The sequence below is a fragment of the Poecilia mexicana genome, unplaced genomic scaffold (assembly GCF_051168715.1).
Source record: "Poecilia mexicana isolate PSO_F unplaced genomic scaffold, ASM5116871v1 scaffold_2, whole genome shotgun sequence".
In the NCBI taxonomy this organism is placed as follows: domain Eukaryota; kingdom Metazoa; phylum Chordata; class Actinopteri; order Cyprinodontiformes; family Poeciliidae; genus Poecilia; species Poecilia mexicana.
The window spans coordinates 58161800-58187076 of NW_028263371.1; the positions used below are offsets into that span (position 1 = coordinate 58161800).

General features: G+C 37.5%; 1 protein-coding gene across 1 annotated transcript; it reads left to right on the forward strand.

Moving 5' to 3' along the window:
• The first annotated feature begins 1454 nt into the window (after window positions 1-1454).
• On the forward strand, window positions 1455-23534 carry srms (src-related kinase lacking C-terminal regulatory tyrosine and N-terminal myristylation sites). The gene is made up of 8 exons (XM_088003679.1): window positions 1455-2226; window positions 7449-7570; window positions 8431-8597; window positions 14592-14739; window positions 16105-16263; window positions 17010-17191; window positions 18102-18258; window positions 21198-23534. Exons 1-8 carry the CDS (start codon window positions 1853-1855, stop codon window positions 21395-21397), a joined length of 1509 nt encoding a protein of 502 aa, XP_087859805.1. The 5' UTR covers window positions 1455-1852; the 3' UTR covers window positions 21398-23534.
• Window positions 23535-25277: the final 1743 nt, after the last annotated feature.

A 25277-nucleotide genomic window follows, 5' to 3' on the forward strand; every position in this document is an offset into this window, starting at 1 on the left:
AAACACATTAACGTGTTTTCTGCTTAATGTATTAACATAAAATCAACCTATAAACACCTTGACAACGTTTAGATAACGTGTTATTGACGTGTTATTGACGTGTTATCTACAATCCTTGTGTGTTGAACCCATCACTCATGACAAACGGGGGGGAAAAAACTAGCAAACTAGCTTGCAAGGGTATCTTAATTTTGGCCGTTTTGGGCTTGTGATGTAACATCAGAAAATTTAAAAAAATGTTTCCCTTTTGTTGCCATGAGGCGATAACTTTTGCCTGTTGCTTTCCGTGTGTCAAGTCCATTACCTATGATAGACACAAAAAAGCTTGCTAGCAAGGATATGTTAATTCATTTTGATGAAAATGTACTGAAAATGCTTGTGTGTTGTCTACTTGTGAGAGGTGACATTTTCAACTGGATGGCTTTCCATACACCCTCGTAAGCCAAGCGACTATTGACATTTATGCATTTGAGATTTTGTGTGCTACCTGTATGTCAAGTCCATCACTTACAATCGATGCAAAAAAAGCTATACAGAAAATGTTGACATGTTGCCTACATATTTTTGAACTGGATGGTTTTCATATACTTCCTTTGGCCAAGCGAGTGGTGACATTCTTGCATGTGAAATTTTGCGCTCGTAAACGTAGACATGCAGATGCAGGTTAGCTATGCGACAAAAGAAAGTAGAAGAATTTTTAACTTTTGTTGCTGCCACCGCCCAGACTTCCATATGTTGACTTTCGATGACAATCACTTGTCATTGTACATCGCTAAGACACAAAAAAGTTAGCTAGCTAGTTAACAAGGGTATAATAATTTTAGTTAAAATTTACAGAAAATGTTAACGTTTAAATTTTAGAAGTCAGATATTTTTGAACTGGATGGCTTTCCATACACCCTCCTCCAGCGACGCAACCAATGACATTCTGCAGGTGAGATTTTGTTCCTATATAAATCTGCCGATAAAGTAAAACTCTGTAATGTTTTAGAAATCTGGAAATCAAACCTCAAATATTTTTATCTTATTTTTTAACATGTTTTGCAAATGTTGTACTTTATATTAAGCCGTATTATTTATTACACAATATTAAAGTATTTGGAAATTATGGAGTTATTTCTTTGGGAACAGTATGGAGCCAGAGGATGTATTAAATAAATTAGTTTATTCCCGCTGATATATTAATTTAATTTAATTTCCCATTGGTAAGATATTTTTTCTGTAGTTAAATCAAATAAATTTCTCATTAAAATGTGTTGAATCGCCTAAAACAGCTTCAGATATTTCAGCTGCTTCTTGTTTTGGATACAAGTTAAACCTGCAGCTCACTGAGTAAATCTGGTGATGAATGGACACATGAATCCGTGATGATGTCATTAATTAAACACTCCTTTGTTTGATGAAGTGATGAAAACTTGCCGGTTTCTGCCCCTCCCGCCCTGTTTGCTGCACCTTCCTCTCTCCTCCTCCTCCTCGGTGCGCAGCCTGGATGTTGTGCGGAGCGCCAAACCCGAACCTCTTTACGCACCGTCCCGCCTCACCTTCAGGGTCACCTCTGCGCCTCCTCAGCTGCGCTGAATGGATTAACCTCCGGGAGCCATGCGGCACCGGCACCGAGCCCCCGCAGCGACCCGAGCCGCTTCGGATGGAGGAGAGTCCGGTTTCCGCATTCCCGCAGCCGCTGTGCGCACTGCAGGCGCGGAGCGAAGATCCATGATCTCAACAAAAAAGGAAACCGGTTCGTCCGGCTCGGCGGGCCGCCCCGCGCTGCGGATTCATTATGTTCCCGGCGGACGGAGAGGCTGCTGACTGTGTGTCCCAGGCCCGGTTCGGAGCTCCTTCATGATCCAGGATGGAGAACTGCTGCCGCGCCTGCTGCCCCTGCTGCTCCCGGCTCTGGAACTGGATCTGGCCGGGTCCCCGCTACCCGCCCGTCCCGAACCTGGTCATCGCCAACCCGGGGGCCCGGTCGGCGGAGATCCGCACCGTGTCGGGGGACATCCGCGCCCCGTCGCCCAAGAAGCGGCCGGTGCAGCTGTACGCGGCGCTGTACGACTTCCAGGCCCGGAGCGACGACGAGCTGACGGTGAAGGAGGGCGACAAGCTGTCGGTGATCGAGAAGCGGGGCGACTACGTGCTGGCCAAGAAGCTGACCGGGGCGCCGCAGTCCGGGCTCATCCCGGCCAACTACGTGGCTCTGCTGCAGGACGAGTTCGCCAAACACAAGTGAGTCCGACCGAACCTGATCTGGACCTGTTCAGAACCTGTTCGGGCTGCTTTCCATACAACATCTGGGCTATTAGAGATAGAAAAAACAAAACAAAAGGAGGAGAACATTTCTGTCAAAAATAAAAATAAGTCTTGACAATAATCTCAGAAATGTTCTAGAAAAAAGTTTGAAATTTTTAAATTGAGAAATTAAAAATTTTCTAGAAAAAACGGAGAAATTTTGAGATTGATAAATTGTTGACAAAAAACGTTGAAATTTCAGTTTGAAAAGTCAGATTTGCTTTAAGAAACAGAAACATTTTAGATTATTCTGAAAATGTTCGACTGAAATTTCCCAGTTTCTTTTCTTAAAAGTTTCCAAAATTAATCATAAATTTTCTTTTTACTCGTCATTTTTGCCTTATATTTAAACTCAGAAATCCTTGAGAAAAAACATGAACATTTCTGAGTTTTAAAACTTGCAAATGCAAGTTTTGCAAAAATGTTCTGGCTGTTTCTGAGTTTTAAAAGTGAAAAATGTTTGAATGGCAACTCAGAAATCTCCTTGTTTTTTTCCCTAAACATTTCTGAGATTAATAATTCCTGAGTTTTTTGGCAGAAGTTTACTCCTTTATTTCCAAATATAAAAATCTGTGAGAAACTTGAAGCTGCATTTAAATGTCAGACGGACTAACGAAGCCGACAGACTGAAAAAAACATTTTCCCAGAAGAATTTTATCATTTTTAGTCTCAAATCTTAAATTTTCCACATAAAAACACATCAACATGAGTGTTTTGATGTATTTTTTTAGGTAAGACCAGAATCCAGTAAATCAGATTTTATGGAGCACTTTCCATGCAATCAAATACAATTATGGAAGTTAAAATGTAAAACAATCATCAAAAAGCCAAAACTAGGTAAAGTAACACTCTATACTTCAGTAAAAGTAAAATACTCAGTACTTTTAGCAGCACAGGCTGATAACGATGCGTTTTCTGTGTTATGGAGGGAAGTGAACATCTCCTCCAACCTGTTTTATCTGTGCAGCGGCCATATTGGATTCAGGTTCCTCAGTCGTCTGTTTTTGCAAACCTTCAGCCTTTTTGTCTTCATTTATTAGAAAATCGATGGCAGCATCTCCTGCATTCCCGCCGCTGTAGAGAGCGTGTGGGACGGCCCGATCGTCTGCACACGTTTCCAACAATCAGAGCGTGAATTAGTGGAGGATCCAAACCTCGCATTTATTACTGCACCTGAAGCTTTTAGTCCACATAGACTCAGATTGGACCCTAAAGCACCAGAAAACAATAATTGATGCCAACTTTTGTCTCCAATCAGCTCATTTTCTATTGAGACTAAATATTCTGCTTCATCTCTACATATTTATGAATTTATTTGCTTTGTTGTGACTGTAAAAATAACTATTTTCCTCTCAGGTGGAATACAGTACAGATAGAGCTAGCTAGCTCTCTGGTGATAGATACTATAGCTACATATCTAGCTAGACAGCTGCCTCACTACCTCGCTAGCTATATAGCTAACTCCCTAGCTACAACTCTGGATAGACTGCCAGAGATCTAGCTAACTTCTGTCTAGATAACGGCTATCTTTCTAGCTAGCCTCTATGTAGCTACAGAGTGATCTAGCTAGCTCTGTATCTACGTATCTAGCTAGCGTAGCTACCTCGTTATCTATCTGAACACTTGCTGTTCAGCTAGTATTGTAGCTACCTTTCTAGATTGGTAGCGATCTCCTGTTTGTGGAAAATGTCTGTTCGGATGTTTCCCTCCTGATAGTCCAGTAGATTCTGTTCTATTGGGAGGAAAACCGCAACATTTGTGTGTGTAGCTAGAGAGCCGGCTAGCTACATGGCTCTCAACCAAGAGATTCACTTAAGGATGTTTACATATTTGCCAGCAGGCTAATCCATTGTTAGTTTTTTTCCCCAATGTTTTCTTCTAATGATATATAAAATTAAACATTTGGGAAGGTTTATAATATTTCATCCTTTGTGAGAAATTAATGTGAGTGTAAAAATAAGGCAAAACGTCACCAAATGTTTAGTTTTGACTGAGATGATTACATTAAACATGACATGTTTTCATGTTTTGTAATGGTTTATACCATTATGTTATCATCACACCACATATGAAGCCTTAGGGTCAGAGGTCACAGTGACCAGCAGCATCTTTTGGGGCCGGTCACTCGATTCTTCTTCTGCAGATGAGAGAAAATATGGCTGAAACGCCCTGCAGCTGCAACTCCTCCATTATTTATCCAGCCTGCATGGAGTCATCATGTTTCAGCAGAACGCTCTCTTTAAGGTCGACTTATGTTCACACCACATACCCAGCGCGCGCACACACACACACACACACACACACACACACACACACACACACACACGCACACCCACACACACACACACACACACACACACACATACAACCATTCCTACTGTGGAAAACATGGAAAATGATGTTTGCTTCAGGCTCTGGACCAGAAATAAAGAAACACCTAAAAATACAAAAATAAATAGTTTTGTTTAATCTGCACAACAATAAACCAAGATGGTCAATTTTAATTAAAACAATAAAGCTGTCAGTTTTGTTTTTCTTTTGTCTTCTTTATTTATTTTTTGGAAACAATTGACCGAATCATTGTTGATCCAAAACCTAAAAATTGGGTTTAAAGAAAAAACATCCAATTTTCAGAAAAAAGAACAGGAGTTGGGTCTTCCTTTGTAAGCACTTGCTGTTTTTGGCGATATTTAATATATATTAATTATAAGTTTTCAGCCATAACTAATTAATAAATAAATTAAAAGCAGATTTGCACCAAAGATGGCAGAGTTGTGACTTCTTTGTTTATGTATCCTCCTTTATCAATCTGCAGACCTTCCTACTGATCGCCAATCAGAAAAGACTCAGTTACTACAGATGAAAACACCGACACTCTGCATTTATTTATTCTGTGAGAAATGTTTATTATGGAAAGTTTTTGTGTGCACAACCTGAAAGCAGTTGTTCATCTTTCTAAATCATGTCTGAGGATTTTTTTTGTCTGTGATGCTTTAAAATCTACCCATAAATGGCGGTGGCGGCCATTGTTGCTGCTGTGAACAGAGTGACGTCAGTGTTCTTCCTCTGTGCACCCGGGTCACTTCCGGGTCAAACCGCTCACACAGAAGTCTGATTGCATTTAATAAGAACAGCCCTGTGTGAATTCTCCTTCTGTGGAAATGAGCGACACCGGTCCGAAAACTTTGGGAACCAGATTGGGCTCTGAATTTGCTGGCGCTGTTTTGGTTGTATTTACCCAGAATGCCCTGCGCTGTAGTCCACTTCCTATTTGTGGAGCGGTTTCCGGTCTGCTTGGCGTTCACATATGAATTAAAACTGAACCAGAGTTCACTTCAACTGAACCCAGACTGAGGTTTGGAGGTGGACCAGAGTGAGCTTAGCGTTCAGAGTTAGCGTAGCATTCAGAGTTAGCTTAGCGTTCAGAGTTAGCTTAGCTTTCACACCAACCCAACCGGACTTTCTAGGCAAACGGACTGGAGTCGGGTTGAAGCGGATGAAACGTGGCTGGTGTGATTGCACCTTTACCGTTCACCAACTCTCTGTCCTCCATCTCCAGCACTAAATGTTCCTCTCTTCTGACTTGGTGGTTTAAATATCGACACTAAGCTCATTTTCGGACGATGAGCCGTGGTGCGTTCGTAATCAGCTGCATCACCAGAAATGTTTCCTGTTTGAAGTTTCCCAGCATCGAGTCTCTGACAGCGCCGTCAGATTCCCAGCATTTTATCTGAGATCTGCGCTTCGTGTTGTTAGTTTCTGTGAAACCCGAGCGCCACAGAGAGCGGAGCCGCCCACCCGGATAAGTCCGGGTAAACAGTTTCTGAAATCTGAGCAGACAGACCGGACCCGGCCGGACCGCTGCGGCGTTTTGTTACTGCCACAGTCTGGAGGAGGAAGTCCAGAAACACAGTTTCATTAAAAAGTTTCTGTTTGCAGCTCAATTCAGCTAAACCTGTCAGTTAATAATCAATTAATAACCACACAAAACAACTCAATAATTTCCATTTTCAGGATTTATGTTTTCTCTCTTTTTACCAAAACTGAATGATAAAAGTCTGTAAAGGCGCGTAAAGTACCAACAACTGTACTGAAGTAAGAGTATTATAAATTATTTTTACTCAGAAGTAAAAAGTAGACATCCAAGAAATTAATCAAGTAGGAGTAAAAAAGTATTTGATAAAAAAGATACTCCAGTAATACTCCTACTAATAATAGTAATAATAATTATAAAACTTTATTTAAATTGCATGTTTTAAAGCAAAAGCTTCACATAATAATAAAAATATTATTTAAACATCAAAATGACGCAGAAAGTAAAAGTTCTGAGTAACATATTTAAAAAAAACAATCATATAATATTTCATATAATATTTAAAAATTACAACATTAATCAGACCAAAATACAAAATCATGGATTTTTTATTTTTGGACCAAAAAGAAAATTATTCCTGTGAATAAAATTACAAAAAAATCAATTTATTTTAGTTTAACACTAACAAAAACTGCAGCTGTGTTTCTGTTTCTTAAACATGTTTGTTTTTCATTCAGTGAAATTACTCAACATAATAAAACTAAAATGTACAGCGTACTAAAATACTACTGAAAGTTTTCTTGCAGTAGTTAATATATTTATTCTCCTCTAATGAAAGTTCTGCTCATCCATGTTTGTATTTTTCTTTGGATGAAACTGATTTTGTTTTGGATGAAGTTCAGCTGATTCTGATTATTCTGTTATTACCATTATATTAAACTGTCTCAAAACCACAATATTATCGTTTATCACTTCTGGGATGATTTATCATCCAGTAAATCAGTTATCGTATTTGTTGTTGTTTCTTTAATCCTGACTGCCTGTCTCTCCACTTCCTGTCCCTTCTGTCCCTCCACATCCTGTCCCCCCCACTTCCTGTCCCTCCACATCCTGTCCCCCCACTTCCTGTCCTTTCTGTCCCTCCACATCCTGTCCCCCCCACTTCCTGTCCCTTCTGTCCCTCCACATCCTGTCCCCCCCACTTCCTGTCCCTTCTGTCCCTCCACTTCCTGTCCCCCCACTTCCTGTCCCTTCTGTCCCTCCACATCCTGTCCCCCCCACTTCCTGTCCCTTCTGTCCCTCCACTTCCTGTCCCCCCACTTCCTGTCCCCCCACTTCCTGTCAGGTGGTACTACGGGAACATAAACCGCGTGAAAGCAGAGAAGCTGCTGCTCGCTTCCCAAAACAAAGATGGCGCCTTCCTGGTTCGCATCAGTGAGAGTCACAGCGACGAGTACACGGTGTCTGGTGAGAGGCTGACTCAGCATTTCCTCAGCATTCATTACTCAGCAGATTTACGTTTTACCTTCATCATTCCTTCAGTTTCAAGCTGCTGGTTAAAAATTATTGGTACTTTTTGTTGCTGAGTCACATTCATCACAATAAAAGCTTCCACCTTTAGGTTTTAGAATATTTTTTTTTATGTTTCATATTATTTTATTTTGATTTTTATTAATATTTATTTTATATGGTTTATATTTTAAATTTGTTTTATTTTACTAAATTTACATGATTTTATTAAATACTTTCTATTTATTTGTATCTACTTTATTTCAATTTTTTAGCCAGTTTGTATTTTTTTAAGTGAAATTTAAATTTATATAAAATTGTATTTTTTTATCCTTCTAACATTATTACTTTTACTGTGTTTTATTATGAATATTTGATTTTTAAATAATACAGAGATACTTGGCAGGAATTTACATTCATCTTTATGAAATGTAAAGAAATCTTATAGGATAAACTTACAGATTTCTTAGTTTCGAAATTTAAAGATTTTTAGTTTCCCTTATTACTTTATTTTTGAATAAAAATAATACTTTATTTAAAAACTAAAGTATTTTTGAATTTGAAAATTCCTGAGATTAATCTTAGAACTTCACAATTTTTTCTTGCCAGTTTTAAATCTTTCATTTTTGTTATAGAAAATTTCTGAGATTATTCTCAGAATTTGAGTTTTTATAGGAAATTTTACATTTTTCATACTCAGAAATATCCTTGTTTTTCTAAAAAAAAAAACAAAAAAAAAACATTGCATTCATCTAAATTTCAGTTTTCTGTGTCTCACTGTGACCTTCCTACCTGTGACCTTTGACCCTGTCTGGCAGCGCGGAGCGAGGGGAAGGTCTTCCACTTCCGGGTGCAGCGCTCGGTGATCGGCGCGTACTTCGTGTCTGACCAGCTGTCGTTCGCCACGCTGGGCGAGTTGGTCTCCTACTACCAGAAGAACCCGCGGAGCCTCGGGGTGAACCTGGCGGAGCCGTGCGCCCAGCAGGTAGGATACTGCTTACTGTTTACTCCTCTAGCTAACCCTCGCCTTTGTTTTATCAGGGTTATTGTTTATTTAATTTATTTTATTGGGTTTATTTTGTTTAATTTTATTTACTTTATTTTTATCTCATTATGACTTTTTGTTTTATTTTATTGTATAGATTTATACATGAAAATATAATTAGATATCTTTAAATAAAATTTAATAAAGCTTCTTTTGTTTTATATGGCTACATATTTAGAAACAATTATTTTCATTCTGTCACACTTATTTTATTTTATAGGGTTTATTTTATTTACTTATTTTGCTAGACTGAGTTTTATTAAATATTTTTAATTTATATTTACTTTTTTCAGTTTTTTCTTTTACATATTTCGTATTTTGTCTATATTAGGATTATTTTATTTTTGATTTTCTTCTTTTTAACCATTTCTGTTTTAGTTTACTTTTCTTGCGTTGATTTAGTTTATGTATTTTGTTCCAATTTTTATACATTTTTTAGGGATTAGATGCAATAATTTGGGACGAAAATAAGACTCGTATTTAAAGAACATACAGAAAAATGTTTTATGTTTTCTGCTCTTTCTCGTCTTTAGACTCAGATGAATAAATAGTAAATCTGGAAGGTTGTTGTGCAAAAACCTTTACCAGTAATTTCAGTTCCTGATTTGTTTTGCTGTGTGGCAGCATTTCCTCTGGTTGTGACCAGAAATATAATTTAAACCTAAAATAATTTGTAATCCTGTGTCTTTGTTGTGTTTGGGGTAAAAATGCTTGGCTGTCAGAAAATCTGCTGCGTCGTGCATTCAGAGCATCTGCTGCTGAGACCCAGGCTCTTTAAAAGACAAAGAAACAGAAATTCACACATTTCTGTTCTAAAGTTTATCCCTTAAAAACCTTGTTAATCAGTTTTGTTTGTCTGGAAGGTGGGAAAGTTTAATGCTCCCAGTAGAAAGACATCAAGGCTGTTTCCCGTCAATCAGGGAAGATTTTAATTTCATTTCCAAGCTAATCGTTCACCACATTATTGGCAAATGGAAAAATTTAAGACGGCTTCCAATCTACCCAGCAATGGACGTCACAGATAATTACACCACATGTGATGCATACGGGTGCCGCGCTAGAGCGGGCGCCAAAACGATGGCGGAAAAATTTTTACTGTTCAGCATTTCCTGCAAATATGATCAATAACTGATTAGGTGCTCTCCGTTTGTCCACAACTTCGTACAGACACGTTGCATGTTGTTTCCACCAACATGCACACAAAGCTGGAGGGTAAAGAGACGATTGTTTTAGCGGCGCTGCTGCAGTGGAACGATCCCGTTAACTAAACAAAACCTGGAGATGAAGCTTTTATTAACTCAGTGCAGAGCGCCACGGCGAAAAATAACACAGAAAAACCTGTTGCAGAACGACTCAAAACCACTCTGTTTCGGCTACGCTACATGCAGACCCATCGCCATAGCAACCGACTAACAACAGCTCCACCAGTGTAGCAGGATTCGACAGCAAAAAACACACCAACATGTCAGTTACAGTTTTATGTTTTCAGGCTTGATGTTTATTGTGTGATTATTAATAAGTGATTGCTGTGTCAGATTAGCTATCGCTGCTACTAGCTAAGCTAACACAGCGGCGGTAGATTAGCTCATTTAAACACCTGCTCTACTGATGACCTGTCAGAGTTGGTGTTTAGGTTGCCTTTTTTATTTTAACTTAACCAAAACATCAAATTCTGCAGCACATCTTCATGTTAAGGTTCTCATAGTCAAGCTAGCGCTACTGACCCACTGACCTCTACCTCATGATTAAAAAAAATAATTAAAACCAATTTAAACAAAAATTATTAGTAGCAAAGCACTGCGTCCCTTTTTCTTTTATATATCAGGTGTACATTTAAGGTGTAGCGCGTTTTGTTGACAACAGAACCAATGCTAGTCATTGCTAACAGGCTAACAGGAAGCTGGCAGGTGGGATCTTGTGCGGCTGACAAAAATATTCATCTATATATTTTTTGTGCAGTTTTTCCTCTGAGAATTACTTCTCTGAGAGTTGTTTATTCAGAAAATTTAATATTTTAGAGTTAATATAGTCCAAGTAAAGATGATTGAAGTAATAAATTAGTTGATAATTATTTCATTAATTGATTAATCACAGTGGACTGGTTGTGCACCAGCCATAGTTGTTTCCATTTTTTTTTCTGAGTGATTGTGTTCTGAAAATAACAAAAAAAAGTTAATTAAAAATGCGTTTAATCAGTTTGGTCACGTATGTTTTGTTTGGTCCACGAAGAAGAAAAAACCCCTAGTCTGAACTCGGAGGCATGGTGCTGGAGGAGTCATGCTGTGGGACTGTCTGTTTGCACGTTGACTCAACCCTGAACTCCTCTGCATCCTGCGGTGTATTTAGTTTTTCTTTGCTTTCTGTTTAGAAACGCTGCGTTGGGATCAGTAGATTTAAAAAAGCGGAACGGTTTAAGTGTCGGCTCTGTGATTACGCAGCTATTTTTAACTCCCAGCTAGCAGCTTTCCGTTTCCACGTCTCATCAGTTTGGGAGCCAACCGCTCAGATTTCCTCACATCTGCTGAAAAATAGAAAACTCCAACAGAATTATTTAACTTAAGGATGAATGAAAATGTGCAGAGTGAAGGTCAGTCGGTGATTCCTCCCTCTTCTCTCTTCCCTTCCAGCGGAAGCTGTGAGTCTGAGGCGGCGACACGAAGCAGAAACGCCTTTAAATGTGAACGTGGATGCAGAGACGGAGGAAAATATTTGTATTAGGTTTAAGGAGTGGCACAGTGACTCCGGTTGCCCTTCATGCTTTGCTGCGTGTACCGAGCCGGTTTGTCTGCTTTTCCCAGACTGGGAATGTTGACCCGGCACATGCAGGGAACGCCGCCAGCGCCCGCACCGTTCCTGTTACCTGTAACTCAAACCAAAGCACATCGGAAATATTTCATAATTTAATGCTGGAAGTCATTCCTCACTGTCTGACTCCAGATAACCAAAGAAAAATAATCAGTTTGCTACGCGCCAGAATATTGTTTTATTTTCAAATTGCTTTCTTTAAAGGAAAATTCCTTTTACATATTTTTATTCTTCCATTTGGGTTTCTGCTGCCTCTAAAAACCAACAAAGTGCTGGAAAAACCATTTAGCCGGTTTTTGATAGTTCATGTTTTTTAGTGTCTGAAAAATGTAGCAATCTCAGCGGAACTACAGAGAAACTCTGCTCATTACCTAGAAACCATAGCAGAACTCTGCTCGTTCCTTAGCAACCACAGAGGAACTCTGCCTATTACCTAGCAACCACAGAGGAACTCTGCTCGTTCCTTAGCAACCACAGCGGAACTCTGCCCATTACCTAGCAACCACAGAGGAACTGTGCTCGTTACTTAGCAACCACAGAGGAACTCTGCTCGTTACCTGGCAACCTCAGTGGAACTCCAGGACGTTTGGACATAAAATCGTGTTCTTTTTTATTTCAATTGTTACTTTTTCAAATATTAATTTTCGTTTTTTCATTTTGTATTTTCAAATAGTGGCATCATATATTTAAAGTACCTGGTTCTCAATATGATTTGTTTTTGATTAATTTCATTTAAATGCATACTGAATGTTTTCTTTCTTTAATATTCATCCAGTTAACAAGCCAAAAGTGGCAAAATGTTTTGTTTTTAACTTTAATCCTCAGTAAATTTCATTTATTTATTTATTTATTTTACGTTTAAATGTTTCAGGTCCTCCCATCATAATTTCACACAAAGATAAACTGAGTTATTAAATGTGAGAAATTAAAAAAAAATCTCATATTTCTTCAAATTACTTCATAATAAAATCTTTCTCATGCAGCTTTGTTGCACTTGACGGCAATTTAATAAAATAATATTCATGACTCCGTTTCAGATAAACTGTTCTTCACCAGTAAACGGGTCACTGAACTCATTTTAGTGATTTTATTGGAGCAAACATGTTTCTAAGATTAGTCACAGTTATGTAGCATCATTTTCAGAGGAATATTTCCTGATTTTTCCCTCTACTTTGTGCTTATTTCCCTCCTAACTAACGCTTTGTTGCAATTAAATAATCTAAGTTTATTTGTCTTTAATCATAAAATCAATGTTAATGTTTTGCAGTTTAATGAAATTTAAAATGTTGATTCTTGTTTCATTTCTGTTGAGATTTTTATTCTTTTATAGTGCTTTTATCCAAGTATTCATTGAAATGTGACTGAAATGTAAGGTGAAAATAAGTGTCCTTACTTCCAATTTCAATTTATCTTGATTTGTTTTTAACTTTAATTTTTCATAACATGAAAACAATATCCTTTGTTTTATTTATAATCCCAGAAAATTATTTATTAATCAGTTTTTTAATCAGTTGTTGAATAATTTTATTTTAACTCAAATAAATTTTTGTTTCTCATTTAAACCTGATTTATGTTTTTTATTGTTCGTTCCTCCCATTAAACACATTGATGGATTATCAGAAAATTCTTGTCAGCAACAGTAAAAACCGAAACTGTGAAGCAAAAACCGTCGGTGATCTTGACTGTCTGACTAAATCCACAAACATTAAAACCATCTGGAAAAACATTCATTACTGCCTTAATATTCATTAATAAACAGAGTGGCAGCCATTTTAGCTTTACCATAGGAGCCAACATTTAGGAAATCTTTGATTTTGAGGGTTCAGCCAATCAGTGCCAAGGGAAATAAATGGCGCTCCTTCATTGGCTGTTTGCCAGCGCTAGCCAATAGCATTTCAGGTAGCATGGCTAAAGAGTCTTTCAGCTTCACAATCTGCCTTTTCCTGACAACATTTTAGATATGCTTTACAAAAAAAAACTTCAATTTTTCTGCAAATAATTTGGTAAAACGCACAAATAATCCAGGAAGAGGTTTGGACCCAAAATCCAGGTTTTATTAAAACATGAGGCTCAAGGAGTGATTAGTGTGTGGAAAAGTGAAGAAAAACAGAATTTCTGTCCTTTTTGGAGCTCCATACGTCAGCCATACTTTCCAGCATCGTCATTTACAGAAAATAAATTCCTTTATTTTTCCAAAATAGGAAAAATGAGAACCAAATTCACAGAAACATAAAATATTTAAAAACTGAATATGAAATTAAAACCTGGACAATAACTGCAAAGTTTCTCCATAATTACTGTCCAGTTATTTTAAAAAGCGTCTTCTGGTAAAAAGGAATGCGAGTTAATTTAAAAACTGTTCAGAATATTTGGATCTTCAAGCATAAAAAGAAACAGGCCTTTATTTAAAATGAGTAAAATACACAGACTGGTTGTTTTTGTCTGTTTCTGCATCAAACAGGAGGAATACAGCAGATTCAGCTAAAAACTACTAAAGGGCTAACAGGAAATACCGCTTTCTACATTAAACCTTCAAAATAAAGTTCATAAATACTCTTCAAAACAGACACCGAGCTGAGACAGAAATTAGGAGGAGCTAAAAATGAGCAAATTATTTGAAAATTTGATCTTTTTTTAAATCTTTTTCTTTTTTTTCCCAAAATCTCTCTTTCTTACTGTTTATTCAATGTCACATGCTGTTTTTATTTTGTTTTTTAATTATGTAAAGCGCCTTTAAATGCCTTGCTGCTGAAATGTGCTATACAAATAAAATTTGATTGATTGATAGAAAAATTCAAAATTTTAGATTAATCTCAGAAAATCCTAGAAAAACAAGAATTTCTGAGTTTCAGAAGTAAAACAATTTAAATGTTTGGAAATTTTCAACTTTTGGAGTTTCAAAGTTTTTTTGGGAAGTTTCTCAGATTAATCTGAAAAATTCAGATTTTTTTCAGACATTTTTGATGTTTCAAACTCAGAAATTTCCTCGTGTTTTAGAGAAAATGTCAGATTTTTGTCTGGCTCTGATTCGCCATGCAGTCGCTGCTTTGTGGGACGACACTCCGACGTTCTGCTCCGGCCATAAACTGCGATGAATCTTTGAAACGTTTTGTTTGTGTTTTTGCGCAGCGGGAACTCTTCGACATGGAGCCGTGGGAGAGACCGCGGGAAGAGTTCAAACTCCTCCACAAACTGGGAGAAGGAAACTTTGGACAAGTATGGGAAGCCATTTGGACCAAAGAGAACCAGAAAGTGGCCATAAAGATGCTGAAACAAGGTACAGGAAGACTGACTGACGCAAAACCAGCATCTGATAACAGCTGTGATTGTTTTTCCTCCAGTTTAGTTGAAATGATTCTCTGTTGTTTGACCAGAATAAAATCTTTACATAAAGTCCGTCAGAATTACTTTAATGAAAAGTTAATATTTTACAGCTTAATGAAGCTGCTGCAGGATTTAATGTCCTGTTAAAAGCTGATCTTTGCATCAGACAAACTGTAATTCACAGTGAATCATTAGTTAGAAAAGCAGAAGTGATGAGTGTAAAATGCAATGTTTATTACTGTATTAGGTTTTAATAGCATAAAGCATAAAAACAGTGATGCTTTATAGTAATCACATCAAATTTAATATTATTTCTGTAGTTCTGTTGGGTTTTTGCCGCAGAGTTCATTTGGCATTTTTATTTTCCATTTCCTGCTGGTTTAAGAAGAAAAGCATATTTATGAATAAAATCATGAAAGAACATTTAAAACAATTATTTTAACTTATATTTGATATTAAAAATATTAAAGAACAGAAAACAACAATTCTGATGAAAATTTAATCCCATAAAGAAATTTATGGAATTTTTTTTAATCATCTTCCCTCCTGTTTTCTGAGGACACACAGCGCCCTCTGGCGGCCAGCAAGTATTTCTGGTCTGGTTTCCAGTGAAATATTTTAGACTTTAAAGAAGAAAAACAAACTCAAAATGAACTTTCCAGCGAGAAACAGAAGCTCATTTTAAGTAGTAAAGTCTAATTTCTTAATACTGATTTTAGCTGCAGCTGCACTGGCAGCAGATTCACGTTTTACAGGACATTTCTCCCAGGTTAAAGTAAAATTAGTAAAATCTGGATCTATGGAGGAAAAACTTTGGAAAGCTGAAAATTTGCTAGAAAAAACCTTTTCACATTAATCTTGAAACATGTTGTTAAAATATATCTGAATTTGGAAAGTCACAAATTTACTAGAATTTTGTTGGGATTAATCAGAGAAATTTGTGGAAAAAAAGAGAAAATTTCTGAGTCTGGAAAGTCTTGCTGGAAAAAAAGTCAGAGATTTTTAGATTAATCTCAAAAATCTTATTGGAAAAAAAAAACCCATGAACATTTCTGACTTTCAAAAGTAAAAAAAGTTTCACATTTAAAAGTCAGTTTTTTAAAAGAAGTTTTATCTTTAGAGAATTTCTGAGTTTGGACGGAAATGCGCTCTTCCTGTTTTCTTTCTTCCAGAAACGCTGCCGTAGTTTCTCAAAGTGTTTCATGAATGTTTCGGATGCTTTTCCCCACAACCTGCAGCATTACGATGAAAAGCCAAATATAAGAGCATTAATTGAAATAAATCAGTAGAAAGGCTAAGCGCAGCTTGTTTTCCTCAGAGGACACGAAGCAGGACGAGTTTGTGAAGGAGGTCCAGGCGCTGAAGAGCCTCCACCACCCGAAGCTGATCCAGCTGCTGGCCATGTGCTCCAGAGGGGAACCCGTCTACATCGTCACCGAACTCATGAGCAAAGGAAGCCTCAAGTCCTACCTGGACTGTGAGTTCACCTGAACGCCAGGGCGCACAAACTTTATGTCACAAGCTCTCACTTGTGGGAGGCACTTAGCTTCCCATGTCTTGATTCTTCTGGATAAATCCTAAAGCGATAATTAACTGGATGTTTGGTCAACTTTTTGTTGAATGAAGTTTTGATTACAAACTGTTATTGGTTCTCAATAACAGTTGTTTATATTCATGCTTTTATTTTGAAGTGGATGAAAACTGCTTATATAGCAGCTTCACTTCAAACCAGAAACATGCAGGAACAAAATAAAACCGACAAAAAAACAACAAACAACATATAAACATAAATTCAGCACCAAAGGGCTTTATGGTTTCCAACATGGTTGAATTTAGCGCCTAGCGTAAGCTCCCGCTAATGGTGTAAAGCTTTAGCATTAGCATAACTAATGTTTATTTTAATTTAAACTTTATTTAACCAGGTAAGTTGATTGAGAACAAATTCTCATTTTCAACAATTTGTTCAGAAAACATTTATGATTAGTGCTTTAGGATAGCGCAGCTAACTTGTTAGTTAGCAGTGTCTAACTGACTAACAAGCTAATCATGCTGGGAAACCTTAATCTGCACCAGAACATGGAAAAAATTAACATTTTATGCTTCCATTGGCAAAAATGATCTTAAAAACTGTCTAGGTTCACATAAAACCGTCTGTAGGACTTTAATTTGCTCCAGCATTGGCAGCGGTTTCCGTTTGGTCTGAGTGTGAAACTGTGTTTGCAGCTGAGGAAGGAAAGCTGCTGAAAACAGCTCATCTCATCTACATGAGCGGCCAGATTGCAGACGGCATGGGCTACCTGGAGGACAGACACATCGTCCACAGAGACCTGGCCGCCAGAAACATCCTGGTGGGAGACGACCTGATCTGCAAGGTGGCGGACTTCGGACTGGCTCGGATAATTAAGGTAAATCAGGTTTTATCTCACCAGTCAGGTTCAAAAGGGTTTATTTCTGAAGCTTCGGCTTCTTAAGAACTTTTAATGTGCCTTGATTGAATATTTCACAACACTTAAACAGGAGAAATTATGAAAAATTCACATTTTGGATATTCTTGTGCTTCCATTTTGGTTTCTGCTGCTTATGAAAACAGAACAAGTGCATAAAAAACACTGCTTTTTCGAGATAAATTAATGTAAGAGTCTGGAAAATGAAGTTGTTTCTAAAACCTCCAGAATGTAACATCACAAGTCAGCAGGCAATACCCCGTTACCTAGCAACCCGAGCGGAACTCTGCCTGTTACCTAACAACCTGAGCGGAACTCTGCCTGTTACCTAGCAACCCGAGCGGAACTCTGCCTGTTACCTAGCAACTTGAGCGGAACTCTGCCCGTTACCTAGCAACCCAAACAGAGCTCCAGCACATTCGGTCAGCTGGTTGTATGAATCTTACCAAGTATTTTTGGTCTAGATTTTAGTGTAAATATCTTTGTACACTGGAAATAAGGCAAAACTAACTTTCAAGTAACTTTTCAACAAGATATTGGAGCTTAATTTAAGTAAAAAATCCCTTAATACTAATGAAAAAGCAAACATTCTATCGACCTTTTCATCTAGTTCCACTGGCAGATTATTTCACTAATAAGACACTTCCAGAAAACTGTTTTGCAGTTTTCCAGAAAACTGCAAAACAGCCGACTTCCTCTAACTTCAACTGATTTCCTTTGAGTCTAGACTGAAAACCAGACCTTCAGAGCTGCTTGGACCATAATAGATAGTTAGTTCAAGCCTTCTTGCTCTGGAGCTGAACATGTTGAAGAAAAGGATTTGTTGTTGGTTAAAGGAATGATTCTGATGTAGCTGTAATGTTTGCTGCAGGACAGCGTCTACACTGCCAGCAGAAACACGAAGATCCCGGTGCGGTGGACAGCGCCTGAGGCGGTGCTGCACCAACGCTTCTCTGTCAAATCAGACGTCTGGTCGTTTGGCGTGCTTCTGTATGAGATGATGTCACGCGGGAAAATGCCGTACGAAGGTACAGTAGTCATTTCCTGCCTTGGGTTAATTTGTGAACAAACCAGTTTGATCTTCAAACAAAGGAACAATGAAAGTGTTGCAATGCCCTGCAGAAAGATTCATACCCTAGAAACGTTTTGCTCTGTTGGGACACAAACCTCCGTGGATTTCATTGATATTTTAAGTGATAGACAAAGTAATGCTTAATTATGAAGCTTAAAAGAAAATGAATCATGATTCTGAATTTTCTTTTCCAAATAAAGATGTGATTTATAGTGTGTGTTAGTATTTAGCCCCTTTGAGTCAATACTTTAAAACAAAACTGCTCGGAACAGAAGCAAAACACAAACTCGCCCCAGAAAACATGTCCTCCTGACCACCAGGGGGAGTCTGGAGTAGATCATGTTAGATACTTAAATATGTTGGTGTTCTATAACATTATATCCAATATTCTTCTGGACATCCCGTTAAATCGTGACAATCCGACTTTACTGAGTCTGGTGCCATATGGTTTGGTGGCTGACTCCCCCTGGTGGCCTGGAGGACTAACGTATTTTGGAGCAAGTTTGTAGCTTTTTATACTTGTTGCAGTTTTTACTATTTGCTTTTATTTCCTATTTTTGCAGCTTTTTTTGGTTGCATTTGATTTTTATAGTGTTTTTTTTATATTTTGGAGTTTGCGTCATTCATTTTTTGCAGTGTGTTTCACTGTTTACCTTTCACTGCAGTGACAGCCGACGCTCTTTTTGGGGTTTGTTGATGTCCATATTTATAAAATGAGTCAGATTTCCAAATATTCTCTATTGGATTTAGTCTGGGCTTTGACTGGGCCATCCTGGCGCATGATCTGAACCTTTTCAGTGTTAAACTCCAGACCTCCACAGTCAAAGTCCCACAGCTTTTAAATTTGTCTCTGACTCGACACCTGGGTCACATAATTAGCTTATCAGCAGGAATATGTCAAACTTGAAAGCATGTAGAGTAAATTTTAGTTAATTTTGCTTCACTGTGTTGCAGATGATATAACTATCCAGTGTTTTAGCATCTTAACAGCCCGAGTTCATGACAGACATTTGAAGACATATTGCAAAAAAAGAAAAGAAAATCATATTTTTCCAGTTTTAGTTGCCTAGTGGAGGAAACGATGGTGCATTGATGGACTGGAGCCAAAAACATTTCAAGGTTACTATGGAAACAAAATGTTGACCCCAATCTTATAATAAAACTTCCTGAAATGTGCAGATTTGCTGGGAGTTTGTGAGCAGAAGTCATCTCCTCTGCTGCGGTTTGGCTAACTGTTAGCCAGAGGGAAGCAAAGATAAAACCACATTCAAACCAGCTGCAGCCCACAGAACGCTGTAGCAGTTCATGCAAACGGCCTCTGATCAGCCTTTAAAACGCCGGATTTGCATTAGAAAACCTCTGCTGCCTCTGAGCTGCATTAGCTCAGCGAACATGGAAACTAAAACCTGAAAATCTTTGTTCAGACCTGATTAGCGCTGTAAATTAAAAACACCCTGTGAGGACAAGTATGGCAAGCTGTTTCATCATATAGTTCAGCAGGATCTTTAAACCAGAGATCTATAAATTGTGTAAAAGATAATTTGAGATATTCAAACCTCGCAAATTTGTTTAGCTTTAATGTCTAAACCAGATATTTAGTTTCTTTACTTAGAAGTTTAGCTTATAACTCATATTTCTTCACCAATATTATGAAATTATTAACTAAAAATAAGTTTCTGTTTCTTGCTGAAAAGTTGCCTATAAGCTAGTTTTGTCTTATTTCAAGTATAGTAAGAAACTAGACCAAAGTACTTGGTAAGGTTTTTGTGTTTTTGCACAGAGTCAATACTTTAAAACAAAAAATGCTGCAACCACAGAGAACAGAAGAAAAATACAAACTCGCTCCAGAAAACGAAAACAGGAGGACTCAACAAAGTTGTGAATTTGCCATCCAGAAACCATTTGCTACATTCTTGTTGGTTGTGCAGGAGGCTCCAGTTCTGCTTTTCAAACATGTGTGGTGGTTCATGAGTGTAAACGTTGAGTTGGGAGCGTGGCCAGCAGCAGCAGTTTATCTGATTTAAAGTGACAGAAACCCATGAGAAGACTTGAATCTCAATAACTAAGAATGATTTTGTGCATAAAATTATAAGAGCATAATTAGTTTTTACCGTAGAACTAACCCAACCTGTTAATGGAAGCATGATAGGTCAGCTGTTAAAGCAGCTCAGTGTAAATGGATGGACTAGTTCTTCTGTTGTAACTCATTTAAGAGCTAGTTTGGTGTCTTTCTGTTGCTGACTGAGGACAAAAACAAAACAACTTCTAGCAAAAATGTTAATTTCATTTTTCCCGACCAGGGTTGGGTAGTTGACTTACTTTTTGGAAAGAGTGTGCTTTTTACTTTTATTTAAATAACTTTATTATGTAGTATCAGTTCTCTTCTTTGAGTTAATTTCTGAATACTTTGTTCACTGAACGAAGAATAAAAATGTTTTAACCAAAAGTTCACCAGGCATGAGCTGCGTTTCCATAGAAATGAGCAATTTGGCATTTAGGAAATAAATTCACCTAATAGAAACACGACAATTAAAAAAGTTTCTCGTTTTGCTGCTAGAATGAGTCTTTTTTTGTATCAAAATGAGTTTATTTCATAAAACTGTGATGGAAACACTTTTCTTGCTCCTGATCAATGACAGGATGTTACCACTGGAGGAAACAACAAAGAAGACGAACAGGAAGTGGTTTTTAATAAGTATCACCTGAACAAACTTATTCACGTGATTTTTTTTTTTTATCGCGTTTCTTATTTAATGGAAGCAATGCATTTACAAAGTTGTGTTTTTTCAACTTTAGTAGAATATCAACAAAGGTTTGAACACATCTGTAATGGAAACAATTTTATTTATTTATTTCTGCTTAATCTCTTATCTTTTCATGTCTCTCTTTGTTCAGGAAAAAGCAATAAGGAGGTGATGGACATTTTGAAATCGGGGCATCGGCTGGGCTGTCCCGACCGCTGCCCTCCCAATATTTACCGGATCATGAAGGACTGCTGGCACACCGAGCCGACCCATAGGCCGTCGTTCCACGCCCTGCAGAACCAGCTGGACAGCATTTATCAACACATTTATTACAAAACCGTGGAGGTTTAGAGGCGAACGGCGGTCTTCCTCTGCTGGCTGGGAACCTGCAGAAACGGCAGGAAACGGTGAGGATCGTTTCTCTCCGTGTTTCTGTTTGGGAAAATGAAGCGGAGCAGCGACCCAAACCAACATGGAGGACAAACTGGACCGAAACCCAGCGGTACTTCAGAGAGCAGAGTCTGTAAATACACCAGAGGAACTCCTCAAACTGTTTTAAACTCTTGTGTTTTGGAGGCTGAAATAACGGATAATCGTCGGTATGTGCCATGCTGGACACGTCCTGAGCCTGAAGGGGGAATGTTACGATTTCACTTCTGTTTCCGATGCAAAACAAGTCGGGAAAATGGAGATTTTGTGCAATAATTAAACGAAAGCTGAATTTTTAGCCACATTAGACTAGAGAAAGGGAAATTAATTAGTTTCTTAGCTTGACCCTTCCTGCTCTTGAGCTAAATATCTTGGAGAAAAGGTTTCGTTTGCTGGTTAAATGATTTTGTTTGTTTTCATCAAACCGCATCCAGACGTGACGATTTCTTAAGCCTGCGACTCCTTTACGTTAAAGAGATCAGGAATAAACTGTACAGAAAATAACAAGTCTTCCTCTACTAAGAGTTTGGTTTAAGAAGCAACGAAAAGCATCTTAAATTTAAATGTGCGCTTATTTTAGTTTAGCTTAGCTTGGCTAGCAGCCAAAGGAGCGTAGCCGTAGTTAACCTTCCAGCTAGCCCCTAACTTAGCTCCAATGCTAAGGAGCACATTTTTCCTATAGCGCATGTGGAGGAGCTCAGTAGCTGTGTTTCCATTACAAATATTGACAAAGTTTCCAAAACTTTGTCAATAATCAGAATGCTGAAAAAACACAATTGTTGTGTTTTCATTAAACCAGAAAAATAATTAAAATCACACGTGAATAAGTTTATTCACGCAGTAATTCATTTAAGAACGTGCTCCTCCGTCTACTTCCTGTTCGTCTTCTTCATGGTTTCTGTCAGCGGTAAAATCCACTTGTTGATCATGTGACTCGTGATGTGAAAAAAATTGTTTCCATTTCAGTTTTGCAAAATAAATAAATTTAACTACGGCCAAAAAAATCACCTCATCCTAGCAACAAAACTTTTTATCGCTTCAGGGCATGTCTCTATTAAGCAAGTTAATTTTAGAAATACAGAATTGTGCGTTTATGCGGGGAATGGAAACGCAGGTACGGTTTGAGTTTTGGCTTGAATTTCTGCTTGTTGGCTTGCAACTGTGTGTTTGCAGCGTTAAGATCTAATATCTGCTGCTCCTCTGCAGGCTGAAATCCTGCGGCTGAATCTTCCAGGTGGGACCAGGGTTCTTATTTAACATGATGTTTACTGTTACTGCGTTATTGTTTTGCAGCTAGTGAGCATGCCAGCTTGCTGTGAGGTTTGGTACATGTAGTCCTGTTACTGTAGCCTGCTGCTTTTAGACCCACACTGATTATCTGACATGGGCTGAAATATTTAATGTTCAGAAAAATGACTTGTGCTCCAGTGCTGCTCTCAGGACAGACGGTCAGAAGATCTATTTTTGTATTTTTGTTTGTCCATTTCTCTGGGCTTCCTGATTTATTCGTCAGAAGATCTTTACCTGTTGCAGGTAAAGATGTAGCCGAGCCTCCAGGTATTTTTGGAGGCTCGGCTACATTTTACAAATCTAAAGCATCCTAACAGAAGCACTTTTAAAATGCTTTTTTATCAGCACAAGATGAACTAGAAGCGCTTGAAAAGCCGCTGGAGCTCGGTGCCAACAGTCCAGGCCTTAAGCTCCTCTGACTGATGTCCAGTAACACCAGTGCCTACGTTTACAACTGAACACAAGCTCACCACCGACACACGAGCTACAGGACGGACATCTGGACTCGCAGCCTCTTTCTGTGGGCTTTTCTTCATTTGAAGCACATAAAACTGTAAACAAATCTTGCAACTTGCAATGCAATTTGTCAATGAACCAATTTTGTGTGTTTTTATGCATGACGTTTGCAGCAGATGGAGCCAAGTTCAGGAAACTTGAGCCATAATCTCCAAATTATGAGTATGTTTGTATTTATGGCCGTTTGTGTTCTGGTACCAAACACAAGTTATGCAAAAAATAAAGTATTTTAAGTATTGTTTTCAAAAAACAATGCAACTGTAATTTTTACTACTTTTGTTATATGTTCACTCATTTTTAGAGGAAAATTTCACATAAATACATTTTTAAAAGGACCTACAGTTAAGGCTGCAAACTAAATATTTAGTTTGAAAACTAAATATTTTGCTCCAACTTAAGTATTTTGTTAGCAATCTAAATATTTGAGCTTATATATTTAGCTTGAAGCTAAAAATAAGCAAAATATTTAGTTAGCAAGCTAAATATTTAAATTTCTAGTTTGCATATTTAGTTTGGAGCTAAATATTTAACTTGCTATATAAGCTAAATATTTAGTTAGCATTTAGTTAGCAAAATATCTATTTTGTTGCTATCTAAATATAGTCAACAAGCTAAATATTTACATTTTAAGTTTGCATATTTAGTTTGGATCTTAGCTTGACAGACAAATAAGCAAAATGTTTAACTAGAAAGCTAAATACTTACAAACTACATATTTAGCTTGATGGTGAGTATTTAGTTTGTAAATATTCAGCTTGCAAATACAATATTTTGTTCCAACCTAAATATTCAGTCAGCAAGCAAAAATATATTTTTTAGTTTACATAATTAGTTTGTAAACTAACCTAACTTGCTAACAAAATATGTAGCTTGAAGCTAAATATTTAGCTTGCTATCTAAATATTTTATTTGGAACTGACTGAAAATATGACTTTGAAACAAATAACCCAAATAATTTCTGTAAAATTTCAACAATATGAACTGCAGCGGGTAAACCAGTTAAATCCATTTAGTCTAATCTGCAGTTGATCTAAAGCTAAAAACTTCAGGAACAAAGTCAGTCGGTCGGCTTCTTGCTGCTGTGTCTCCATTCAGGCCCGTAAAACGCCATAATAATCTAAAAATAGTTTGTGTACACAAACTGACCCACACAGTGAAGATATGCAAACAGCAGGGAGATAAAACTCAAACAAAATGTTTTGTTGAGCAGATTATGATTTATGTGCAGCAGGAGGAAGAATCTGTTCAAATGGATTCAGCTCCTACAGATTTCTTCTGTTTTTCATTTTCCTCAAATATTTCAGATCATAAAACTGTTTTTAAAACTAATATTTTACTTTGTACCTAAAATTAGATCTTTTATGGTGTTTATTGAGTGAAAATTTCACCTTTAGCTATTAAAAAGTAACTATCTCAATCAGCATTTGCTTTGCTTAGGGGATTTCCTAAATTCCTCCAGGGGACACAAATGGCCCACGGGCCACATTTTGGACAACCCTGATCCAGATCAACGTTTATTGTTCGGATGGCCTATTCAAAGCCCAGAAATGACCAGAATAAGACGAGACAACCGGGATTCATTTCCGTGATAAACATTTAACCTGCTAACTAAATATTTAGTTTGAAGCGAAATATTTGATGTTAACTAAATATTTAGTTTGAAAAGCCACTTTTTGTGAAACGGTGACATTTGTAAATGAATGAATAACTTGGTGAAAATTAAAACTAAACCCCATTTTTCCCTCTCATGAATAAACCAAACTATTACTGTTCATTTTTAACAGTGTAACTTAAAAACACTCGATAGAAAATCCCTTTATTAAGCACAAGTTATTGTTATAATAATTATCCCTGGCTTGTTAGGGTGAATAAATCAGTTCGGACGGAGTGAAATAAAAGCTGCTCTGTTTTGAACGCATCGCAGCGGGATTTATTTATGGTTCTGCCCGTCATCATAGGCGGGGTTTCATTCACTGCTGCACTTAAGGAAGTTCTC